Source organism: Apus apus, chromosome 1 (assembly GCF_020740795.1).
Source record: "Apus apus isolate bApuApu2 chromosome 1, bApuApu2.pri.cur, whole genome shotgun sequence".
Lineage (NCBI taxonomy): Eukaryota > Metazoa > Chordata > Aves > Apodiformes > Apodidae > Apus > Apus apus.
This window is the reverse complement of record NC_067282.1, coordinates 126,609,940-126,634,532: the sequence shown is the minus strand read 5'-3', so window position 1 is coordinate 126,634,532 and position 24,593 is coordinate 126,609,940. Positions and strand designations below refer to the sequence as shown.

Genomic DNA, 24,593 nt, shown 5'->3' with positions numbered 1-24,593 from the left:
GGCATAATCTCTTTCCAAAAATCTCTTCCCCGAAGCCTACAGTTGTTTCTCCCGTTTCATCCTCAAGCTTTCCTTCCGTGATTCCTCCCCTCTTCCTTTTCCTCCCAAGGCCAGACGGAGCCTGTTGCCATCTACCCCCGGAGCTGCAACAGCGACACAAGCGCAGACTCCCCCCGCAAAAACGCGTCCCACCAGCACCGAGGAACGAGCAGGGCAGACGGAAACCCCACAAAACCAGTTTAATCCGCCAGTATTTACATGGTGCACGCCACGCAGCGCCCGCCAGTGAAGCACCGCAAGCACAGCCGGGGCTCGTCCCGCCACTGCGCGCCCGCGGGGCACGCGTGTCACGGCGCGGCCCGCCCGGGCCCCGCTCCGCAGGGCCAGGCCAGGCTGCTCCCGGAGACACCACCTCCCCGAAACCCCGCGCGCCCCGCGGAAGGTGGACAGCGGGTCGGGAAAGGCCCCAGCGGGCCGCCCCTTCCAGGAGCGGGGCCGAGCCTCAGGTAGTGCCGCCACAACCGCGGAGCGCGGGCCGGGCACTCGCGCCGCCCCGCCCCGCCCCGCCAGGCCTGCCTCACCTGCCGCCGGCGGAGCCCGCCCGGCCCGCGGCGCCCGCCATCCCCGGCCCCGCCGTTGCTAGGGGGCCTCCCCGCTGCCCCTGGCAACGGCGCGCGGCCCGCCCGTTGGCCGCCGCAGCCCCGCCGAGGCGGGAGCAGCCCCGCGCATGCGCACGAGGGCCGCCCGGGCCCTCGGGGGAGCGGCCCCTGCGAGGGGCCACGTCGATCAGAAAGTGCTTTCCCGGACCACCCCGTTCCTCGGGGAAGCCCGGCCCCCGGCCCCAAGAAGACGCCCCGCCGCAGCCGCACGGGGCTGCTCGGGAGGATCAGCCGGTGGAAGGAGAGCTGGCCGTTCCCTGAAAGTACCGTTATCGATTTGGAGGTGTCACTGCCCATAAAACCGCTGCTCCTGCCCGCCCAGACGTTAGCCTGTCTCCTGGAGAGACAGGGGCTCTCCTCGAGAGAAGGGGTTCGCCTTCACCAGTACTTCGGCAGCACTTAGCTCCCCCCTCTCCTGCAGGTATTTCATCAGGTGAGGGCGCCGTCGCCAAGTAACCTTCACTCCGTACTCGTGCTCAGGGGTATCTGTCACCAGCACTGCTGCCGACTCCCTTCGCCCACCGGGATCAAGGCCAAATGCCAGTACTTTTTCTGGATGCCAGGCGTGGGTACTTATTTGTGCCAGAGTGCTGCTGCTTCTCCAGTTCCTCGTGGAAAGCACCTGTGCAGTCTCTACATCTGGTGGACTGAAGACTTCTGGCTCCACATTCTGGGGAGCCGGTAACCGAGGTGTTTCTGTACAGTTCCCTGAACTGTTCACCGGGATGTTGGCTTTTGTTGCTGTCCCTTTCTTGGGCTGCCTGCAAGAGTGCCATGGGTTCTTCCTCAAGCAATGCGGACTACCAGAGGGGCAGACTGCAGGTCCTTCTGGATTCTCAAAAGTTAAAGGTGGAAATTTGCAGGCTGTAGCTCTTCGACAGGCTCCTCCTGCATGAAGTACACTGTGGTTGCCATCCTGATTCTGGGGTTTGTGAGGGCCACGATACTTCTTATGGCATGCTTTCAACACCACTGACTTAGTTGTTTCAAATTGTGGGCACACCTGAATGGAAATACATAGTAAAAGGAAAAAAAAAAACAACCATTTTTTTCCAGACAAAGAAATGGCAATCTGATTCTACTCCCCCACCTATTCCATCTTTTTTCACTGTGTTCAATAAGTGGGTTATCTCATCTGCAGCGAAGCAAATCAGTCACTAACCAAGCTGCTAAGCAGAAGACACCTCTCAACTTCAACATCATGTTCTGCATGTCTTTTCTGAAAAAGAAAAGTCTAACTGGTATCTACTCCTGTAACCCCTGCAGATTTAAAACATTTCAGAGCTGGATCCTGCTTATTTCTGTGTCTTTGCATAACTCTGAAAAGATTCAACGAACTACATCCTCAGTCTCCTGAACAAGTTGACCTGAGAGCAATAAAGGATGCCCACTTAGCCCCACCACCTTAGATTATGTTAATAAGGCTTTCATATTTACTTCAAAACACAGTTAATATCTGTATTCTGGAGTAACATCACCCAAAAACCACTTCCAAAATTGGCTTTCTATTTAAGATTGTCAAAGCTTAGCAATTTGTAGTTCTTTGAAAGATTCTTACTCAAAACCTGGAAATCCTTATACTATTCTTTATCTTCCTGGATACCAACAAAGAAAATCAGGTTCCATTTCTTGCAATTTGCTTTTCCCTAGAGCACACTAAACTGGATTCTAGCTACAATAACTACACATCCCTTTCTGCATTCCTAAGTCACTACAAAATTGCTCAAAAATTTCAAGTTAACTAAAGATAGTGATTATTTGCTGTAAAACTGAACTGTTTGAATGCAAAGCCTTTGTGCAGGAAGAGAGAGAAGTGATTCCCTGATAATTGTATCCTGGCATATACTTCAAGGAACATAGGTGAACTTGCTGACTTTGAGGATATAACTTCCTTGCTTCAGAGAATATGTAGGGTAGACTTTACCAGAGCAGGAGCCTAGCAGTCAAGAGGGTATGAAAAGCTTAAATAACATCAAGAAGAGAGGAGCAGAAAATCAGTTGCCACTGCAAGTTGACAGACACTCTGCAGAAGATGCTTCAAGAGGTTACAAACCTACCAGGATTTTCAAATGGAAAAAAAATATCATAAAAGCTTCAGTGCTGATAGCTCCAAAGAAATTTTAGAATAATTGTATGTTTGAAATCAAAGAGCTAAGTACTAGTGTGAATATTTCCACCTCTTCCAAACATAAAGAATGCTTATTCAGAGCAGTTACTCTACTTGGCGTTTCAAAGCCCTAGAGCTAACCACCTCAAGCATATTAAAAAAAAAAAATGAATGAGAAAAAAATTGAACATGTTCTACTTCAAGATTAAGATATCACAAAAATAACTCCAGGACAAAAAAAAAAAAAAAAGGGAAAGTTTCATGCAGGTTTCAAACCACAGGTCACAACAGTGTTTTTCTGACAAAAAAATAAGTTTTTCAGAAAACAAATAGTACACATGGTACACAGTTTTATGCCATCAAATAACCAATACCTTAGTGATTGTAGACAGAAGGAGAAGCAACTCAAAAGCACTGTAGGCTGCTTCAGTGCTTTCAGGTTATGTTACTAATTTTCAGTACTCTGAACTGCTACCTCTCTCTTGAGACATAAGGAAGAAAGTTGAGGAAGAAAGTTGAAACCTGCTGCTGCAGGATACAAGGGGAAGGATAATCTATACCAACCCAGGCAGCAGAAGTGTTCTGGTCTACAGGTTTCGTAGGAACACGTCTTGGATTCTTGGCTGAAGGCAGCGGAGTTTCATAGCAATGGACGGGTCTCTCTTGTGGTCTCTCAAGGAATACCAGCTCTGCCTTCCTGGCCTTGGGAATGTATTTCTTCTTCGGAGGCATTAAAAGGTATAGTAGAATGACCTAGAAACCTCATGATGCTTGCTAGAGCCAAGTGGGAACAGAAGATGCTGAAGTGCTCTCAAATCTGTTGAGGACAAATAAATGGATTTGAAGGCAAACTTGTTTAGAAACATCAGATTTCATTTTTTACAAAAATAAAACATTTATGCAATAGTACAGCCTATGCATCTTTATGCAGACTTTTTCCTACCAGTAGTTTTTGAACCTTCTGCCAAAGGTAGGTTCCTTGCAAAGGTACCTTCAGGTGGATTTGGAAATGCACAGAAGAAATAGATAAATGCTCCAAAGCTTCACAAAAGCTGACAGCCAAATACACTGGGGAAAGACAGAGATGCAGACAAAAAAAAGTGGCCCAGCTGCAAAGTGAGTTCTGAACTGGCTTTTGGGCAAGACTCAATGTTACTAGAAAAAAATAGTTTCTTATGTATTTTCATAAGACAGGCATACTCACACATTTTTCTTCATAAAAATATTCTAGAATTTGAAAGACATCTATCTATTATAAGGCCTGACTAAAATACTGAAACACAGAACAAACTGTATTACGAACAGGTATGGTCACTGAAATTTCAAGGAAATTAAAACAGTTGGGAGAAAAAAAAAATGCAGTAGAAGCAGTTGACCAGGAAGCAGCTATGTCCAGTCCATTATATAAAAAAAATAATATATATATATATATATATAGTCTAGTCACAGACAAAAATGTTTTAGGAATTTGAAGTCAGAAAAGCTTGCTTGCTTTTTTCAGTTTAACCCATAAAACTGGTTTGCAAGATCGAGATCTATTGTAGGGCTGAGATAACCAGAAGTCTTACCATTGCTAGTTGCTAACTGCCTGTACCTTTTAAATTCAAGAACTTTTAACTCTACGAATACAGAACATACTTCACGTTTCCTTCCTGTATTCTACATACCTTGCATGATTTATTTATTGGGTTTGAATGCAGTAAATAAGCTTTAACTTAAAGTACGTTCAACTTTGTACTCAAAACCAGATGAGCACAGACGAGGAACTCTGAGGAAAACCTGCTCGGAGAAACCCCCTCTGTCTGCCCGAGGCACACGAGGGCCACGGCCTGACCGCTTACCGAAGGCGCCGCCTCCCCGGGCCGTCCCGTCCCGCCGGCTGCCCCGGCCAGGCGGAGCCGCAACACCCGTTACCCCGTGACGCTGCGCGGCTCTCCGCGAGGGCTCCCCCGTGCTCCCGCCCGGCGGAAGGAACGGCCTTCCCGGAGCGCGCCCCGAGCACAAGCCGCGGAGCCGCCTCCCCGCGCAGCAGCGCCCGCTCCCGCCGCCGGCAGCGGCTCATGCCGCCCGCCCCGCCCCTCGGCCCGCCCCGCCCCGCCCCTGCTGCGTCTCATTGGCCCGCGCGGGCACGTGACGCAACGAGTCGCCGGGCGCCAAATTCAAACGGAGACGCTCTCTCCGCGGCCAGCGGCGGCGGCAGCAGCTCCGGCGCCTCCGGGCTCCGCCGCCGCTGCTCTTCTCCGTATCCCCCTGCCTGCCTGCCCGGGGAGGTGGTGAGTCCTGACCTACCGCCCAGCCCCCCCCGCAGCAGCCAGCTCCCGCTGTGTCCCGCCAGGGCTAGAGGGAGAGGCCCGCAGCCCCTTGAGAGCCGTGATAAGAGCGTGGGGCGGCAGGGAGAGGGCAAGGCCTAGGCCCGGGCTGGGGCGGAGGGGCCCTGGGGGAGCCGGCGGCCCACCAGCGAGCGCGCTGGGGCTGGGGCTGGAGGAGGTGGAGAAGGAGCCAGGAGCCCTTTAGGTCTCCCCGCCTTGCCTCCCCGAGGCCATGCGCACACGGGGTTGCTCCTGCCACTAAACTGATCGTGGCAGCCCAAGACCTTCTTAGGAAGTGGATCTCACCTGAAGAGAATGCAACCTTTTTGGGGCTGGCTAAAGGCTGTTCTTTTGTCGTTGTCTTGCGGGGATCTCTCTCAAAGGGAGCAGAGCAGATCGCAAAGGGCCATGTGTGTGCCCGAGTGCTGGGACTGAACGTTTCTGGGCCGCCTTTGGCTGCCGGGCAGCACCTGATGGCAGCAGGGCTGTCTGCTCCCTGCACCCAGGGCATCAGCTAAGCCTTTTATCTAATGCTTAGTTTCTGGGTTGTATCTGTGCAGGTGATTCCTACTGATAATTTTCCGGTTTGCTAGCTGGCCCAGTCAAAGCTACTAATGCAAAAGGCCTCTTTCGTTATTTGTTTCTATTCTGCCTACCATCCCTAATGATAATAAATGCAATTTGTGTATTCGTGTTCTGGCACAGTTTGCTGCAAGAGACAGCCTCCACGTAATTCTTGTATGGCATGATACTTGTAAGTGGTGTTCTCAAAAGGCAAACACACTGTGTCTCTGAAAGCAGTATCTCTGAATTTTATCCTTCTGCTTTATAATCTAAATCGTCTGATGTCCAAAAGTTTGACATTTAAACATTATGCTGCCCAATGATTCATTTATCTGGTTCTGGAATGATTAAAACATTTGCTTTATCCTTCTTTTAAAGCATCCAGCTTCTGCTGCATTCATTGTCAGTCTCTGTAATGTTCAGGAAAATCTCCGCTTCCCAGATCTTGCACCATCTGTTAAATTCCCTTTCCTCTCAGCTTGCACTATCTGCTGGTTACAGCAATGAAGTATAAGAATCAGGATGGCTATTTCTGTGTTCTGGCTTCTCTCCCTGGCAGCTTGCTGGCTGATGCTTGTTAAGTTACTTTATGGCTAAGTTTTAGTCTCCCTTTCTGTAAAGTACATGATTTCCTCAGTATGTGCTCTCTGGCTCCCAACTTGTGATGCATGTTACCTACTCTGCTAATATCTCTCCTGTCCTGCTTACACCAGGTGTGGATAAAGGAGGTACAGTACTGTTGTCCAAGAGCCTCATCAACCTTATTCAATACTTTCATTTTTATATTTTCCTTCCTTGTTTCTGGCTTTGTAACAATTGCCGAGAATGTGTGCGCTCTGTGGGAAGCCCATCGTGATTAGCTGCACCTTTCTTAGCTGTTCCTACCCTCTGCACTCTTATGTTTCTTTTGTTTTGCAGGATTTGTTCTTGTCCCTTTCAATGGAGAGTGACTGCACAGAACCATAATGAAGACCAGCCCTCGCAAGCCCTTAATTCTCAAAAGAAGGAAACTGACCCTCCCACAGAATGATGCATCCATTACTTCAGCAAAAGATAAGAACAGTGGTCAGGATGAAAAAGCTCCTAAGCAGGAGCACAGCCATGAGGACCAATACAATAACCATCTTAGAGACAAAATGGATTGTGGCCTGCAGAAATTCCCAGCAGGGATAAAGATTATTGACCATCCTACCATGCCCAACACACAAGTGGTAGTCATCCCTACAAATGCTGATATACAGAGTATCATAGAGGCACTAACAGCAAAAGGAAAAGAATGTGGCAACAACGGGCCCAACAAGTTCATTCTCATTAGCAGTGGGGGCACTTCCCGTTCAGGTTCAGCAGGTACAGCACCATCTCAGCATCTCCCATCAGAGGAAAAACACAATGTAGCAAAGGCTGCACATGGTCAAGAGAAAGACAAGAATGTTACACAGACACCTGGTCGTGCAGGAGCAACAATGCTCTGGCATGCAGAAGTTGGCTCTGTGGTTGAACGGGAACAGGAGAGCAACAGTATGTAATCTTTTTTACTTTTTTTTTTTGTCCTGGCAGATAGACGAGATGTGAAGAGGGCCAATGAGTGTAGTGCTTGGATCTTGGCATACAATAATGAGAAGTATTTTATTAATTACAAAAGAGCTATGGATTTGATTCTAATAATTTACGTAGCTATGTGTGTACAGTGAAATCTGAAGGATCTTGGATATATTTTTAGTGGGAAAATGGCATATAAAGGTGTATAGAAAAGCAAAATTTTCATCCTGGGGAAAAAAGAAGGGCTAGCTTGAGAAAATCAAGTCTAGAAACACAAAAGACTGAGCTTCATTTGGCAAAAAGGTTTTGATTGAATTCAAGACTTAAGTAGAGTACTCTAGTCGGTTACAAATCATACAGGCCTAGATCTTTGAAAAAGAGATTATTCCCTTTAATAACTAAGTGGTCAGTCTGTTTCTTTCTTTGCTGTCTCATAACTACTGAGTAAATGTTAGAAGTGGGATGAATTTTACTGCTCATATCTGCTCAAACACTGCTCATATCAAGTTTGTATTTGCAAATTTAAATAGCTATGTAGCTTTTGGAAAGTAGTAAATCTTATCCCACAGTATAGTACTGCCTGAGAGGAACCCATAGACAGCCGCAATACTTAGGTTGCTAAAGAAATAACAAAAACATGATATTTCTCACCAGTTACAATAAAATTATGTTAGTTTTCATGGTGGTTGTTCAAAAACCTGGAAACATCTGGGTTTCTGATTTGGGTCTTGTGCTAGGTCTTTCAGTTGAGTTTGACACCATCTTCCTTGGCCTCTGCTTACTAGGTTCATCCTTTAGCTAAAAGTACTTGAATTTTTGAAGTACTGGATCAACATTGTCCTGTTTTGGTTGAGAACAATGGCCTGGTTTGAATGTTTGTTTTTAAGGCTGCTGTTTTTTTTCAGAAATTGGGCAGATTCCAGATTCACATGAGATGGGGAATTCAAGGTTGAATTCCTTTCACAAGAAACATTAGCACTACAATACTATCTGGTCCCTGTCTTGAGACACAGCTACCTCTTTTTAAAAGTGACTACTGCCTTCCTTTTGGCAATTGAGATGAATGAGGAAGAGTGTTACTTGTGAGTAAGCAGAGGTATGGGCTTGTTATCCCAACAGGCAGTGGTGGATCAATAAACTCTGTATTGGACAATAGTCTCACTAACATCCAGTGGCTGGGGAAGATGAGATCTGATGGGCTAAATCCCTGTTCTGTGAAGCAAGACACAGAGAAAGAGAATCAGATGCCTCTGCAGGAAAGAATCAAGGTAAGTAGAAGACAGCAGTGTGTGTGTTAAAACTTCTGATAGGGGAGTAAAATCCACATGGATCAGAAGACTTGCAAGAACTAGGCATCACCACCTCTAATCTGCGCTGGGCCTTTGCTGATTTGAATAGCTGAGCCTGGAGAATCCAGGGATGTTCCAAGGCCCTTGTCACCTTTGTGAGCACTCATGTTTCAATTCTTCTGTCTCTCAGACTGAAGAAGATTCTGTTGCTGCTGCTACTCCTGTCACTGGCACCATCTCATCCTCCTCATGGCAAGATTCAGTATCGGAACGACCTCCTTACTCCTACATGGCCATGATACAGTTTGCCATCAACAGTACAGAGAAAAAGCGAATGACTCTGAAGGACATCTACACTTGGATTGAGGATCACTTCCCATATTTTAAACATGTGGCTAAGCCAGGTTGGAAGGTAACTAGCAGGCTGCAGGCCACAGGGTGATGCTGTCATGTGACTTCTGGATGAAAATGAAGTTGTTCCCCAGTTTGCAGAGCAAGATGGATATTAATTTAAACACCTCACTGCAAATACCCTCTCATTCCTGATGTTCCCTGTTCTGCTTCTTGTATCCCATTTCTCATTTCACTTAGGCAAAAAGATGAAGTGTTTGACCACTGGAGTAAGAATAGGGATCTCGGGAGTAAATAGAATGAGAGACTGATGACAGTGTTGGCTGGGTATGCAGTGAGTATGAAGGTCCATGTTGTCTACACCTGGGAATGTAATCCCTCTGCTAGGGCAGTCAAGTCTCAGGTAGGCCCTGCTGTGCTGATAACAAAAAGACTGCTTTTCAACCTCCCCCTCACTCCTTTCTCCCCAGAACTCCATACGGCACAACCTGTCTCTCCATGATATGTTTGTCCGTGAAACATCTGCTAATGGTAAAATCTCATTCTGGACTATTCACCCGGAGGCAAACCGTTGCCTAACATTGGACCAGGTATTTAAGGTGAGTGCCTCATGCAAAGAAAATGGAACAGGCTATCCAGTTCCTAAATGCCACACTAGCCAGATGCACCTTATTTTAACAGGAAAGTTAAGCCTTTGCTGGATTCAGCTATTTCTCTTGACAAATAGACAAGTGCTCTATTTGAAACAGAAGGTGCTGTGGCTGTTCATATGAACTGAAACTTCTATGGGATGTGTTTATTCTTCAGGTGGTGTACCAAATTTAATATAAATTTAATAGTGAGCTTGTTCAACCTCTTTCCATGGGTCCGATTCAAATTCCTTGCGAGAACCTTTTCAGTGAAGTTGATCAGGAGTTTTTCTGCTGTTTGATTAGATAGGATGGAATAGGATTTGATTCCATAGGACGGAATTGCCCTATCCCAGCTAAGTATTTTAGGAAGTACCATTTTGTGGGAGAAACAGCTTGGGAGTCTGGAATAGGTGTGTTTACTCTTCTGTGTTATCTGCATTGGGTGGGCAGGTTGACACTTGTTTGCTCAAGTTATACGAGGTTACGATGTCCCATTTGTTCCCCCTTTGGTTGATTAAGTCATCTTATTTTTCTCCCTCTCAATGCCTTGCTGCCATCAGCCGCTGGACTTGGGGTCACCAACATCGCCTGACCACTCTGAATCAGTAAGACTTAGCCTCTGGCTTGGGGCTTGGGCTTCCATACTCTTCTTGCCAGCTACTGAAGGAAAGGACAAGAGACTAGGGGAGGGGGACTGAGTCACTGCTGCACCTAGTCGTACAGCTCCATGCACACCCTTTTTTGGGAAAGGAGTTGAGCCAAAGGTTAATTGCCTTCAGATGATGTGCTCTCTCTACAGCTGGTAAAGCAACTAGAAGTCTGCTGCTGAGGTAGGCTGTATTGAGCATGAAGAGGCTTCAAAGAACAATCCCAGACAGAGATTTCTGGTAAAATCCTCATCTCCATGGCAGCAGTCCCAATCTGTTCTAGGACTCGCATTCAGAGAGAACAGGATCTCTCTGTAGTCCTTTTTCATTTTGGGACCCAGTTGTGTTGTGGTTTTCAGAAGGATGAACCAGTTTGCTGTGTCTCTTGTGTTCAGCAGTTCTGCAAGCAGCCAAACGTTTTTCTGCCATGGCTACAGCCCTGCCCTTTTTTCCATCTGCTTAAGACTCCTGATTGCTCTGTGTTGCCTCTGCTATTCCACTTGAACATTTATCTGGTCTATGGTTTGTGTAAAGATCCAATATAAAATAAAGCTATCCCATTCACATCTAAGGCACTCAGGACACCAAAACCAGGTCACTTCTGCAGTAGTCTGCAGCTGGAGCAGCTTTGTCATGCCGTCTCCTTTTCCACACAGCTTTTGGTTGGTAGCTGTCTTGGAGATGGCATGGCTGCAAAACAGTAACTGGCACAGAGCCAGTATGAGTGCTGGGTGCTAACAGCTGCTCTCTCTGTGGTAGCGCAGCACAGGCATGTGGAGTTGCAGTTCTGAATTAACAGCAGAATAAAGATGGATTATCCTCTTTACATCTTTCTTTTCTCTCTCTTCTCCTCTTTGTTATTTCACAATGACTGCAGCACCAAAAGCAACACCTTCCCAATCCCCAGAAGAACATGGGAAGCAACAGCAGCAGCAAAACTGAATCCCAGAATGCACGTGAGTATCTACATCAACCTAGTCCTATAAATCTGTGGCACTCTCCCAGCTTCCCTGAGGGATAAACGTGGAAATTGTTACCCAGGTTTGCCAGCTTTTAGGCTTTCTATTGTCAGGTTTGGAGCTGAAGGCAGAATTGCAGTGTCTGAGAGAGGATGTGATGGGGAGATGGATGGGATTGGGTACTCAAATGGAGCAAGAGCAGAACTTGCCCCAATTGGAGGGCTAGGATCTGTATTAAAGACTGTTTTCTTGTTCATTATGCCTTCTGGCTTGGGATTTGTACCCTCAAAATTAGCAGAGAAGGCAGGTGAGCCTGTCTCTGGATGTTTATTTGGGGGTATTTAGAAGGACTTCCTCTTAGAATCCTGGGTTTCAAGAGGTAGTATAGGAAGGGCAAGAGGTTAGCAGATCCGTTCTTTTCTCTTCCAGCTCGAAAGATGAAGCCTTTACTTCCTCGCATCAACTCCTACCTGGTTCCAATCCAGTTTCCTTTGAGTCAGCCTCTTGTCTTGCAGCCTTCTATGAAGGTTCCTCTGTCCATGGCACAGGGAGCATCCCTCAACAGTTCAGAGACTTACCGGAGCAATAAGCGTGTGCGAATTGCTCCAAAGGTTGGTTTATTGTTTTTTGAGGGTTTTTTTGGTGCATTTTTTTGGTTCATTGGTTTGTTCTATTTTGGGAGGGAGGGGTGTTGGTATGTGTGGGTTTTTTGGTTGTTGGTAGTTGTTTGTTATTTTTTCTATAAATCTTGCCTTCTATGGATCCTGGTCTTTATATATCTTTACTAGGTGCTATGAAACTCTAAGCTCATATTAAGGAACTGGCCAGTGACAATCCTTGCTGTCCTTCTCGGTCTCTAAGGCTAATAATTACTGCTAGTTTACTCACTATAAGGATGCTACTATAATTCACCAGAGGAGGGGATTCTGTCAAGACAATTTTTCTCTGTTGCTTGGATGTGAAGAAGAAAGAATGAAAGAAATGGCTTTGTTCTGCTCTGAAAACATTCAGATTTTTGATAACTCTGAAGAGACATGTGACATTGGAACTCCTTCTGAAAGAGCATTTATTTGCATGTAGTCTCTTCCCAGAGGTTTTCAGTACATGCTGCTTGCTAATTCTGTGGAGTTGCCAGTTATTCTGGTCTAAAGCAAACCAGCTGTTAAATCTTTCTCTTGTCATCTCACTGATTGCTCTTGGATGCTTAGACATAGTGAAGCTCTAACTTCTTCCATCCTGTCTAACCATAACCCTATTTTCATTTGTGTGCCTGTAGCTTTATGTTCTCTTCTGGTGTGATTTATCTTTCCCTATGCTCTTTTTCTGTTGATAACCTCATTTTTATTTTTATTTTTTATTTTTCCTTTGTTTCTAGGAAAACTGTCCTCATTCATTTTGTTATTTCACATGTAGATAGTATAAGGAGGATTCATAGGTGTTAGACTTTTCCAGAAATACTAATTCCTCCTTCTACTCGTACTCTTAGAAGTTTCTCATACCAGAAGTGCTCTGAAGGGCATGACTTCCAGTCACTTAGCTAAAATTATTCTCATGTGATCTGTAGGCTTCTTTGTATCAACATCACACAGATCAATCTCTTATCTCTTGTCACAGTTACTGCTTTCTGAGGATCCTCCTCTTTCTTGTTGTGCTGTCCTTAAGTGCCGGTCTTTCTTTTATTCCTTTCACTATCATTTGGATTTTGGGTGGGTTAGATCCTTGCTTATTGACTGCATATCACATGTGTTTCTTTGTAGATGTCACTCTCTGCAGAAGAGTCATCCTCTTTATCTGTGGCTGCTGTTAAGGAGGAGAGTCAATGTGATGAAGGTTTATTTTCCCCAACCCATTCCCTAAAGGAGAGCAGCTCCCAGCCTGGTGAGGAATCAGCCTCTTTCCCAAAGAGCATCTGTATAAAGGAGGAAGAAGACTCTCAACTGGATGACTGGCTGTCCCCATGCACCTCAACCCTAATGGTAAAGGAAGAGCCAGACTTTTTCCTTCCAGTCTCATCGACAAAGGAGAAGAAACAATTCACAATGCTGAAGTCACCATCTAAGGGCATTTCTGACACGTTAGTTATAAAGAGGCGGGAAAGACGGGAAATGGGCAGATCCAGAAGGAAACAACGCCTAGCACTGCCTTGCCTAGAAGAGCCTGTCCTTGTTTTGCCAGAAAACCATGGCTTTGACCCTTTCCTGCAGGAAAGCCAGCCTCCTGAGAATGTATCACAGCTCAGCTGCTTGCAGGGGGAAGAAGGACCCTTTAAAACACCAGTCAAGGAGATGTTCAGCAAATTGCCAGTTTCTTCCACTCCCAGCAAAGTGTCAGCAACTACTACCCCCCCTTTAGGGACCCTCGACCCCTGGAAGTCTGCATCCTTGGCCAAGGGAAGTCACGAGCTGGACTTCAGTCCAGTGAGAACCCTTCAGTTGCCATTCACACCCCCCCAGGAGAACCAGGACTTGCTGGATTTCAACAGCACACCCCTTAAAAATCCCCTCTTTGAGTCCCCTCAGGAGCTGCTCAATACAGAATCCAGTGCCCCCTTCATGAGCTCTTCAGCTTTTACTTACGAGTCTTGTAAGCAATCATCTGTTGAACTACCAGCCTCTGGCTTTACTGAAAACCGGTCACTCATGGAGGGCCTGATCCTGGACACCATGAATGACAGTCTGAGCAAAATCCTTCTAGATATCAGCTTTCCTGGTCTTGAAGATGAAAATTTAGGAACAGACATTAGCTGGTCTCAGCTCATACCTGAACTGAAGTAAGCTGGCCTGAGAGCTGAATTCGGCTTGTTCTGATCTTACAGAAAGCACTCTACTCTTCTGAGATCTGTTCACATAGTCTAAAAAGACTGTTTGCTGATTCCCACATCCATGGGAGCAGAGGGCATTATTGACTCCTGCTAAGCTGGGAGACACGCCCATTGGCTGCTATGAGCTCCCTTTAAAAGCTGAAACAGACTATGTGGAATATAGATAGAACCTCTCTAACCTTGTGCTAGAGACAAGAGTCCCTGGACAGAAGTTATCAAGAGAACATCTAGGTAGGCCCTGAATAGCTTTTGCTATTCAGGGTGTCAGATCAGAGTAAATGGATGCATTCCTCAGTTACATACAATAAGAAAGCCTGGGAAACTCCTCCTAGCTCTGTCCTTACTTCCCTTTACTTTGTTCTCCTATTACTTAGTATCTGCTGTGTAGTTTTAATGGCTGTAAATACTGTACATTCCTTAAATTAGCCCTTAATTATAATTAATAATAATAATTTTATTCTTGTAGGGTTATGGGAATATTGGGGCTGATAAAGGTTTGACTTAGAGTTTTGTCCATATGTTCCACATCTCCTGTATTCTTCTACCTTAGATGAGAGCTCAAAATACTTGCAGCACAAAATATTGGTTCAGCTTTCTTTTTCCAGACTGAAATGTAGAATAACTTGGATCAATCTGACTAGCTCTTCTGGTTCCAGATTTCTATTATTATAGAATAATAGAACCTAGAGGACTGGATAGAGTCACAGTTGCAGTAAAATGGAGTTATATTGAACGGTTAAAACTGCCCTCGTTACAGTCATGAGTTGAGAACATAAACACTTACAAAGCGAATGCTGGCTTTTCCACTGAAAAGTGGCTCTGGAAACACAAGGTATGTTTCTCTTGGTGTAATAGGACAACTCATCCAAATTCTCATGTCAAAAGAGGAAATTGCCATGGAAAAGACCTGATCCTTCTCCTTACAGACAAACAATGGCTCATGTATCTACATACTCAATAAAGCTTCTCTGGGAACACATCTAAGTGTTGCCTTTACTGCCTTCACTCTAAGCAACCCGCTCAGTGTGAACAGCTGATTTTTGCTTGTTTAATGTGCTTCAAAATTTGTCTTGCTGTTCACCAGTAAAATCCTGACTTTGAGTCAGAAGTGTACTAACTTAGTCTAAAACACAATCAGCAGACTATTTTCTGTATTTTGTAAATGCAAAATGAGTCTCGCTCAAAAATCTGTGTTTCTGCCTTCCTCTATAAACACAAAACCATGTTTAGATGTGTGTTGTTTTCAGAATTGCAATTCTGTTGTGTGCTTGTTAGAAGCTATTTGCCGTCAGGTGTTTCAAGCATTTTGTGTTGATCACTTCAATTTTTCTGGGGAGGAATATTGGACTCCCTTATCTGCATTTCTGCCTGTCTAGCACAAATGACCACTCAGCATGAGGCCAAATGTGAAAAATGTTTTACCAGGCTGCCATGTGAATTTCAGACCAGAAGATTTGTATTGGTCATAGAAGCTGAAGTTCCATAATTTCTGATTGTCTCAGGGTTTCCTTGTTTCTACACAGGACGAAAGGACTTCAGAAAGCTTTAAGGCTAAGAACTAACTGTTGGGTGCTGGTAGCCACTTAAGCATATTTTCATAGAGCCTTAGAATGGTTTGGGTGAGAAGGGACCTTAAAGATCATCTAGTTTCAATGACCCTGCATTGGCAGGGACACCACTAGACCAGGTTGCTCCAACATGGCCTTGAACACTTAAGATTAATTTGCCAATCCTGCCTGTGAGGGCAGAAGGTCTTGACTCCTCTGCAAATGTCCTCTAGTAAGGGGTTCATGTCCTCCAGCCTGGATTGAAATAATAATTCTCTGATGATCAGGAAATCATAGGCTGTTGTGAAGACCAATCAAAGCCACACAGTGCATCTGTTTTCAGGGAGGAGAGCTGAGGGAAAAGCCATAAAGCCAGATAGAATCATAGAATCATCAAGGTTGGAAAAGACCTTCAAGATCATCAAGTCCAGCTGTCTGCCCTACAACACCTAACCACTAAGCCATCTCCTGAAACACCATGTCTACCTGTTTTTTGAACACCTCTTGGAACAGTGCTTCCACCATCTCCCTGGGCAGCCTGTTCCAATGCTGTGCCACTCTACCTGAGAAGAAATTGTTCCTAATATCCAATCTGAACCTCCCCTGGCACTACTTGACCCCATTTCCTCTTGTCCTATCTATCGCTAGTCTCTAGAGAGAAGAGGCCAACACCTGCCTCACTGCAAACTCAGAGAGAGCAATGAGGTCTCCCCTCAGCCCCCTCGTCTCCAGGCTGAACAGCCCCAGCTCCCTCAGCCTCTCCTCAGAAGACCTGATCTCCAGACCCCTAATCAGCCCAGTTGCCCTTCTCTGCAACCTCTCCAGCACCTCCATGTCCTTCCTATGCTGTGGTGCCCAAAACTGCACACAGTGCTCAAGGTGCAGCCTCACCAAGGACGAGTGTAGGGGCAGGAGCACCTCTCTCGTCCTGCTGGTCACACTATTCCTGACATAGGCCAGGATGCTGTTGGCCTTCTTGGCCACTGGGCACACTGCTGGCTCATGTTCATCCAGATGTCAATCAGCACCCCAGGACCCTCTCTGCTGGGCAGCTCTCCAGCCACTCCTCCCCAAGCCAGTGGCGCTGCTGGGGTTGTTGTGGCTGAAGTGCAGGACCCGATGTTTGGCCTTATTGAAACTCTGCCATTGGCTTTGGCCCATTGATCCAGCCTGTCCAGGTCCCTCTGCAGAGCCTCCCTGCCCTCAAGCAGATCGACATTCTGCTTAGTGTTATCTACAAACTCACTGAGGGTGCACTCCGTCCCCTCAGCCAAGTCATCAATAAAGATGTAAAACAGCAGCAGCCCCAGCACTGAGCCCTGGGGAACACCACTCCTGACCGGCCACCAACTGGATTTAACTTCGTTCAACACAACTCTGGACACAGCCATCCAACCAGTTTCTTATCCAGCAAAACATGGGCACATCCAAGCCACAAGCAGCCAGCTTCTCTAGGAGAATTCTGCGGGAAACCTTGTCAAAGGCCTTGCTAAAGTCAAGGTAGACAACATCCACAGCCCTTCCCTCATCCAATAAGCAGGCGACCCTCTCATAGAAGAGATGAGGTTAGTTAAACCATGAACCCATGCTGGCTGAGCCTGATCACCTCAGTTCTGCATGCTACTCAGGATGATCCCTGATAATCTTGAAGGTCTTTTTCAGCTTTGATGATTCTATGATTCTGTCTGGCTTTATGACATTCCCTTCAGCTCTCCTCCCTGAAGACAGATGAAGCTGGCATCAGCTTCCCTGGTACTGAAGTCAGACTAACAGACCTGCAATTTCCCAGATCATCCTTCTGTCCCTTTGATGGGAAATGGTTCTTTTTCCCCACATAAGTCTAAACAAAGTGCCTTTTAAGCCAGCCAAGGCCTTCTGCTGATTATTCCCAGCTAAGGGACCAAAACCAGGCCTGCTGCTCAAGGACAAATGAAAGCCAAACAACAGATGTGGTACAAGGCAGGAAGGATGTGCAACAAGTCATACATTGTCCTGCTAGTTACAGCCGTAACTTGGGGCTCATGGATGCCAATTGGCTCTGGACAGTGACACTGGCTGGGCAGGTGGGTCACAAGGGTATAGAAAAGCAGTAAATTCAGCAGGTGGGACCGAGGTCTGTTGGATGCTTCCTGCTTGGGACACCCCCCTGCTGCGGAGCCTGGCGCTGGGACTGCCCTGCCTGCCTGCCTTCCTGCCTGCCTGCCCTGCTTGCCAATGACACCAGTCCCAGAGCCATGAACTAACCTGATGGCTCTTCCTGTTAATTCCTTCATCCATTGCTGCCATTAGAGGGATGGAGGAGAACACAACTTGCACTCCTGGTCCTTTAACCAGTTTCCCCAGAGCCCTGAAATCTCTCTTTATTGCTTTTGATGTTCTTGATGTTCTTCATCACTACCCACCTGAAGACCTTTCATTCTGGACTGAATTATGATGGTTGGTCTAGGGCAAGTTGGCCTCAGTGGTACTTCTGGCCTACATGATCCTCACCACTATCAGCCATTTCCTCCTGCAGGGCCCTGTATCCATTCTGCAAGGGCACTGAAGGCAGTGAAATTCTTAAGGAAGCATGCCTGCCCCATTTGTGATGTTGGGCAGGCACCTCTTCCCATTGTCCCTGCTCCTGTAAATTAGCTCAGGAAGGCTGGGAAGCTTGCTGAGACAATAAGGAATCCTGTGCTCCACAAATGTGGTTTGCCTCCTGAGCCATTTTTGTGGAGAGCAGGCTTTGAAAACACTAATATAATTTGTCTTGCTCTCCCTAATATTCCTTAATCTGCTCACCTCCTCCTTGAGCTCCATCACTTCATCCTGCAGCTGTGCCACCCGGCACAGCAGGTCATCAACCTGCTCACACCAGACAGAGCCATGGTCAGAGCTGCCCCCCATGACCAGCGAAAGGCTGTGGCATTCCCAACAGTCTGTGACCTGGATAGCCCCCTCCTTCTTTGGGGGCATCCTCGGAGTACCCACACCCATTTTGGTGGGTGCTGGGAGCACAGTCTTCCTCTGCTGGGGAGACACCATTACTCCTGGACCAAACTGGCAGTTCTCAGAGCCCCGCCTGCATACCCTCCTGTGCTAACTGCCCTGAGCACTCCCTGTTTGCTTGGCCCCTTTATGCTCCCGCTCCAGTTGCTCAGATCATGAGAAGCAAGGAATGAGGCCCTGGAGGAAGAAGAGACAGAAGGCAATGTTGTGGTGATGAGGCTGCAGAAGAGGCCCATTTTGTGGCACACTTTCTACTAGTGCATGTTACACAGCTGTCAACACTCTACTTGGGGTTCTCAAGACATCCTATCTCCCTCTCACCTCACTTCTTCCTCAGAATCACAGAATCACCAAGGCTGGAAAAGACCTTTAAGATCATCAAGTCCAGCCTATGACTTAACATCACCACATTGGCTAGACCATGGCACTAAGTGTCACATCCAGCCTTTCCTTGAACACATCCAGGGATGGTGCCTCCACCACTTCCCTGGGAAGTCCATTCCAATGTCTAATCACCCTCTCTGTGAGGAAGTACTTCCTAATATCCAACCTAAACCTCCTCTGGAGCAGCTTCAGGCCATGCCCTTTTGTCTTGTTGATAGCTGCCTGGAAAAAGTTGCTAATTGCCTGAGGGGATGCATCTACACAACTGACATCGAAAAGCCAGCTAACTAAGGATTGTGTCTCCAGCAAATAATGAAATATTCTTCCCCTTGGAATGGTGAGATGATGACAATTCCAGGTGGATGATCCCTTGCTGTCCTTGTCAGCTGAAATGCTTTGATGGCCACCTCCCACTATGTTTTGAAGACACTAGTGCCAAAGACTAATTTTCCTCCTGCTAAGTATTCCAGTGGGAGTTCCACTAGAGGACAGTTACATCAAAAAACATGGGGGAAGAACATTAAAAAAAAAAAAAAAAATCCCATTAAGCAGTCCTACCTACTGCTCCCACAGCAGATTTCCAAGTGTTTTGCCCAACCTAGCCCAAAGCCTCACTTGATGAGGATTTCAACACAGCCCTCAGTAAGACTACTTTATTTCTCTCCAGCTGTAAGTGTTTGCCTGGTATTGTGGCTAGATCCCTTCCTTAACTTCATCTTGTTACATTCACTACTGTAAACTTGTAAAAAAGCTATGAAGTCATCACACCAGTGCCTGAGTGACTGTAGCCAGCTTGTTGAAAATTCTAAGCCTTGGCTTCTCCTTCTGTTCTTTCCCTGCTGGTATTTACATGTCTCTATTTATGGGAATGAGTTGTTGCCAGACATAAGCTATGAAGAGAGGTTGTTCGACTGTGCAAGTCACAGATATTTCCACCTATAGCAGTAAGAGGTTTCACATCACTATTTTCACAAAGGGGAAAGGACACTTGCCTATAATATCCCCAGGCCTAGCCCACAGAACATCTGCAAGATTAAATATGATCAGGTGTGGGAAGGCAGATAAGCATGGCATGAAGCTGAGAAGGGGTGAGCTATCCTTGTAATCACTCAGCAAAGCAGGTGTTTGGAGGATGTCAGCTTAAACTGGCAGAGTTTGTTGTTGGAGGTCATTGCTTCGGTATTCTACATTTGAGCAGCTGGGCTGTGCAAGAATGCCACTGCTCAGGAGTGAAGTGACAGACAAGTGAGAGACATGGAAATCAAGTACTTTGTACTTTCAAGCAGATGCTAGTGGCACATGCAGAGGTCACGGTAGGAACAGTGGAAGCAGGGTTGCAGGGTAGGAGTATTATGTTTTGAACATGTTTGTCATGAACCAAAGGCTAGAATAGCAAGATGATGAAACTGTCATGCAGAAGTAACATTGTGTGAGAAACAAAACCAAAGGCATTATTTTGGACCGTGGGGAGTGTAGGAGACCAAATGAAGAGACAGGTCCACCCAGGTAGGGGTCCTGACACTCCTACCAACTTGTGGTCCCCCAAGACAGAGAGCTGTTTGCTGGTGAGGGTGCATGTGGCAATAAGAGACAGAACTCAGCAAGAACAAAGAGGGGAGGAGACTCCTTGGGCTCTACTGATGGACGTGTCAAGCATTCACAGGAACTTTTCCTTGAAACAAAACCTCTCCTTAAGGGGGGAATTGAAGCAAAGGGAAGACTGTTGAGGAACACCAGAAGCCTACACCCTGACCTTAATAACTATCAATCTCCCAAAGAGGAACCTTGAGACGTGACAAGGGAAGCCTTGTATCAGAAGGCATGAAGTCAGCAAACATGCAGTAACTGGAGAACAGGGTAAGATGGCAGGGGGAGATTGCAACCACTGACCCAGAAGCATGTGTGCTAATTTACACAGCAAAAGAACCAACAGTGATGAGAGAAGGTCCCACAAGTGCTGGGGCAAATAAATAGGGGCACACAACAAAGCTTGGGTGGGTTCTTTCTCTCCACACCAAACTCCCCCACTGGCTGGCCCAGTGCTGGACCCAAGACTAGTGATCTCTCTAACTTTTCTTCTTCTCTTTCTCTCTCTCTCTCTCACTTTTTTTTGCCTTCCTAAAATCATGAAGTAAAGTAAGGCCTACCATGATTTTTTCCCAGGTTATGCAGCTTGAACCTACATGTATCATGACTTTTATGGTCCAAATATCAGCCTTTATGATCATGCAGCCTGAGCATATTTATAATATCAGCCTTTATTAATTATTCCTTCTATAGTTGTAATTAAATAAAAAGTTTAAATATGGACCCTTCACCATAATTTAACCAAGGGGATTAATGAATCAGAGTTACCTTCCTCCTCTGTTTGTGGGGCGGGACATAACTGGGGCATCAATTATTGAACTTGAGGTACATGGGCAGAGCAGAGAGTTGATGACTGAACAGAACAGAAATTCTCCTGCAGTCAGGTTGGATGTGTAGCAGAGAACTTCTTGAGCACAAGACCAGCATCCTCTCCATAATGCAAAAACACATTCAGTGCTCAGAGCTGAGCACTGGTATCACTGTCAGCTTCTCTTCTGCAGGAATTAGCTGAGTAAAATACAAACAGAAGTGCACCTGTCCAAGAACAGAACTCACTGAACTGTCTTTCCCTTTGGATGGATACAGCCTCCAAACAGGAAAACCAGCCTGCAATCACCCTGTATTCAGCTCAACCCAGCTGAACCTCCCTACTGAAGGACTGCGGGGCCTGGTCTTGCCCCAGTCCTCATCCCCATTATCAGGAGACAGCACTGAGACTTACTTTGAGGAAGAACTTCACCTTCTGAGGAAGAAGTTGCCTTCTGTCAGGAGATGGTGAAAAAATACTAGGAATACTCCGTGAACCTCTCCCTCATGAGTCTTTCCCACGAGGTCCGGAGCTGCTCCAGCCTGGGCTTCCCACAGAGTCAGGGGCTGCTTCAGGAACAGCCACCTCCCCTGGCCCTGGGGTCTTCCACAGCTGAGTAATCAGAGTCCACCGGCAGCAAATCCAAGTTCACCCCTCCTGGCACCTTCAGGAAATGTTCCACCACGTTCCCCCATGAGTGCAGGGGCACAGCTGCCATCTCGCCATGGGCTGCAGGGAAACTTCTGCTTGGGCACCTTCTTCCTCTTCTTCCTCACCAACCACCGGGATCTTCACCCCAGGATTGCCTTTTTCCTCTCCAGCTCAGCTCTTCTTTTTTCTCTGCCTCCTAAGTGTTCCTCTGCTCAGCTCTTACCTCAGTTCTTTCGTATGTTAATGGAAGAGGTGCATCTATTATCTCTCTAATGGCTCCTTCGCTGGTTTTGGAGCAGGGGGAGCTTCTCAGCTTCTTACTGGAGCCACTCCTGGGGCCCTTCCCCCACTACCAAAAATCCTGCCAAACCAAAACAACACATCCTGTTATGCCTCTGCTTTAAAACAGCATGCTCTTGGCTAACACTACAACAGCAGTATTTACATGCTTTTTGCCAGTGTCTTCCTCTGCAACACCTTTCCATAAGTAACTGTACATTTTGAAATCAGAAGTTCTCTGGAAATTGGACAGGACAATCTACTGCCTTCTCCTGCTTGTAAGCACATGGAAGGGAAGGGCTTACACAGCCAGCCCCAGCTGAAGGAACTCCAATGTCGTGCTTGCAGTAACTCCGCCACATGCCTCTGTCCTCGCTGCTGATCTGGAGTGTTTACTTTTAACTTTATTCTGGTTTGGGAATAAGATGGGACAGATCAAGTCACACTTGCTCAGCAAGTGACAGCAATTAAGCGGTTCGAGTGTTGACAAAAAGTATCTCTCAAAAGAGGTCTGTGGTTGCAACCTAGCAATCTTTTTGTGATGGTGTCATGCCTTCCTTCCTACCAGAGGGCAGCCTAGCTCTAAGTAAAGGTGGAAATTTCTTATTTAGTAAAATACCTGAGTTCCTCTTTCAAACAGAGATCAAAATGGCAGGCTTGAAAAATGTGAGCTTGCTCCTGAACAGAAGTATCTTCCCGCACCCCTCCCCTTTTCTAGCAGAGATGAGATACAACTAACAAGATGCTCAGGGTATAACAAAGTAATAACTGCCTGAGATTGAGAAGAAGTGTCCTGCTTCACTAGTCACCTCAGACTGGTTTCTTGCTTTGATACAAGCAGAGTTTTAGAATGTAAAGGCTATAACTCTGAATTACTGCTGCAGTTCAAATGACATATTTGTCCGTGAGTTTCAGTTATAACTTTTCTTGGACAAATAAAGAGGATAAATACCCTGATACACAGTTTTCCAATACAGGCAAAATATTATGGAAAGCAGATTCTTCTCCATACCTCAAAATCTGTGGGAAGTCTTTATACAGAGCACACTGGTAAACTGCATAGAAGATACACAATCTGAATTATTTATCCTCCACAATTATTTATTATTTTTAATGTCCCCTATTTAAAACCAGAACCATTTAATGACATTATTTAAGAAAGTCAAGCAAAAGAGTCAGCACAAATTATTATTAAACTACAGGCAGGCATGGATGTTTTATATTCCCTGCTGTTGGTCTCTATTACCTTCTAATGGACAGACAGGAGGTTGCTGCCAATAGATCCTTTGTTTATTTAGTAACGTAACTTGTAGAAGGTAAGTTTTGTTATACTCATCTGTGGTTACAAACAAGAGACAAGTTCATTAGAAATAGGACTGCTTGGAAAACAGATACACCAGTTTTCCAATAGGACAAAAAACCCCACATCTTCACTGGACATCAGAGGAATCTCTTAATATTGTTGACTTTTCTACACAATACCTTTTCCGCCCCCACTAAGAAGATAGTATCTTTTCTTGGTTTACTGTATTTCAGATTTTGTGTATTTTTCTGTAAATTTTAATAATGACTACATTTTTTTATAATATAATTACACAACAGGCCAGAACATCTCAACTCTGTGTTTTTCTCATGGAGTAACAGGTTTAGATGAGTTATATTTTTTATTCTGAATTCTAAGATAATATGTTTGTCTATGCACAGAGTTATTTTGGGTCATGGAATGGTATGAAATGCCAACTGCAGTTTCTATTCTGGATAATCCATGTATATTGTTAATCCCTGAAACACTTGCTTTAGGGGTAGTTATATGATTCTTGCAGTATAATCTGTCCTGAGTTATCAACATGTGCCTTCCACTTTAAGCTTGACTTTATAAAAGCTTTTGTTTGTGGCAGTTTAAGTTTTGCCTGCTTAGTTGTTACACACAGAGAGGTAACTAGAGGAGGAATTGCTTCAGGTATTGTCAAGTCAACAGTACATAAAACTTTAATAAGAATATTGGTTCTCAAGATTTCTGTCATCCCCTTAGAGCTACTTCTGGTAGGCTGGAAGTGCCCATATGTAATCTGTGTTCCTGCTCTCTCTCTCTTTAGAAACTCCCACTTCTCTCTCTTTCCCAGGTTCCCTGTGACCATATCCAATTTCATCTTTGTTCCCTATGCAGTGTTTGTCTTCACCTTTACTTCTTCCTCTCTTAACAGGGGTCATTTTATAGGTTAAGGCTCTGATGCTGGGAAAAACCACGGTGTTCTAGGTGTCAGGCTGTCAATAGTCCTGCCAGATCCCTGAATAGGGCTTCCATGTTTGCAGAGTTTTTGTCAGATATAGTGTCCCAGGAGAGAAGGTGTCTGCATTTCCCTGCACAACCCGAAGTCTTTACATGCAGAACAGAATGATCTCTGGCCCACCCACTAGATAACTTGGGTGCACATATGATTGCTCTTTGTAGGCCTTCACTCACTTCTT

General features: G+C 45.8%; 3 protein-coding genes across 4 annotated transcripts in view; 1 reads left to right on the top strand and 2 right to left on the bottom strand.

Moving 5' to 3' along the window:
* Window positions 1-644, bottom strand: part of TULP3 (TUB like protein 3) — a 32,187-nt gene extending 31,543 nt beyond the window's left edge. For both annotated transcript variants that reach the window (XM_051608096.1, XM_051608097.1), the window contains exon 1: window positions 582-644. In XM_051608096.1, coding sequence (XP_051464056.1) covers window positions 582-622 — 41 coding nt within the window. In that variant the 5' untranslated portion in view covers window positions 623-644. The remainder of the gene's footprint in view (window positions 1-581) is intronic.
* Window positions 645-792: 148 nt separating this feature from the next.
* On the bottom strand, window positions 793-4,705 carry RHNO1 (RAD9-HUS1-RAD1 interacting nuclear orphan 1). The gene is made up of 3 exons (XM_051608118.1): window positions 4,608-4,705; window positions 3,331-3,583; window positions 793-1,662 (listed from the first exon to the last, which is right to left on the bottom strand). Exons 2-3 carry the CDS (start codon window positions 3,496-3,498, stop codon window positions 985-987), a joined length of 846 nt encoding a protein of 281 aa, XP_051464078.1. The 5' UTR covers window positions 3,499-3,583; window positions 4,608-4,705; the 3' UTR covers window positions 793-984.
* Window positions 4,706-6,604: 1,899 nt separating this feature from the next.
* On the top strand, window positions 6,605-13,877 carry FOXM1 (forkhead box M1). The gene is made up of 8 exons (XM_051608078.1): window positions 6,605-7,157; window positions 8,298-8,446; window positions 8,658-8,879; window positions 9,289-9,417; window positions 10,011-10,055; window positions 10,975-11,053; window positions 11,486-11,667; window positions 12,814-13,877. Exons 1-8 carry the CDS (start codon window positions 6,605-6,607, stop codon window positions 13,828-13,830), a joined length of 2,376 nt encoding a protein of 791 aa, XP_051464038.1. The 3' UTR covers window positions 13,831-13,877.
* The last annotated feature ends 10,716 nt before the right edge of the window (window positions 13,878-24,593 follow it).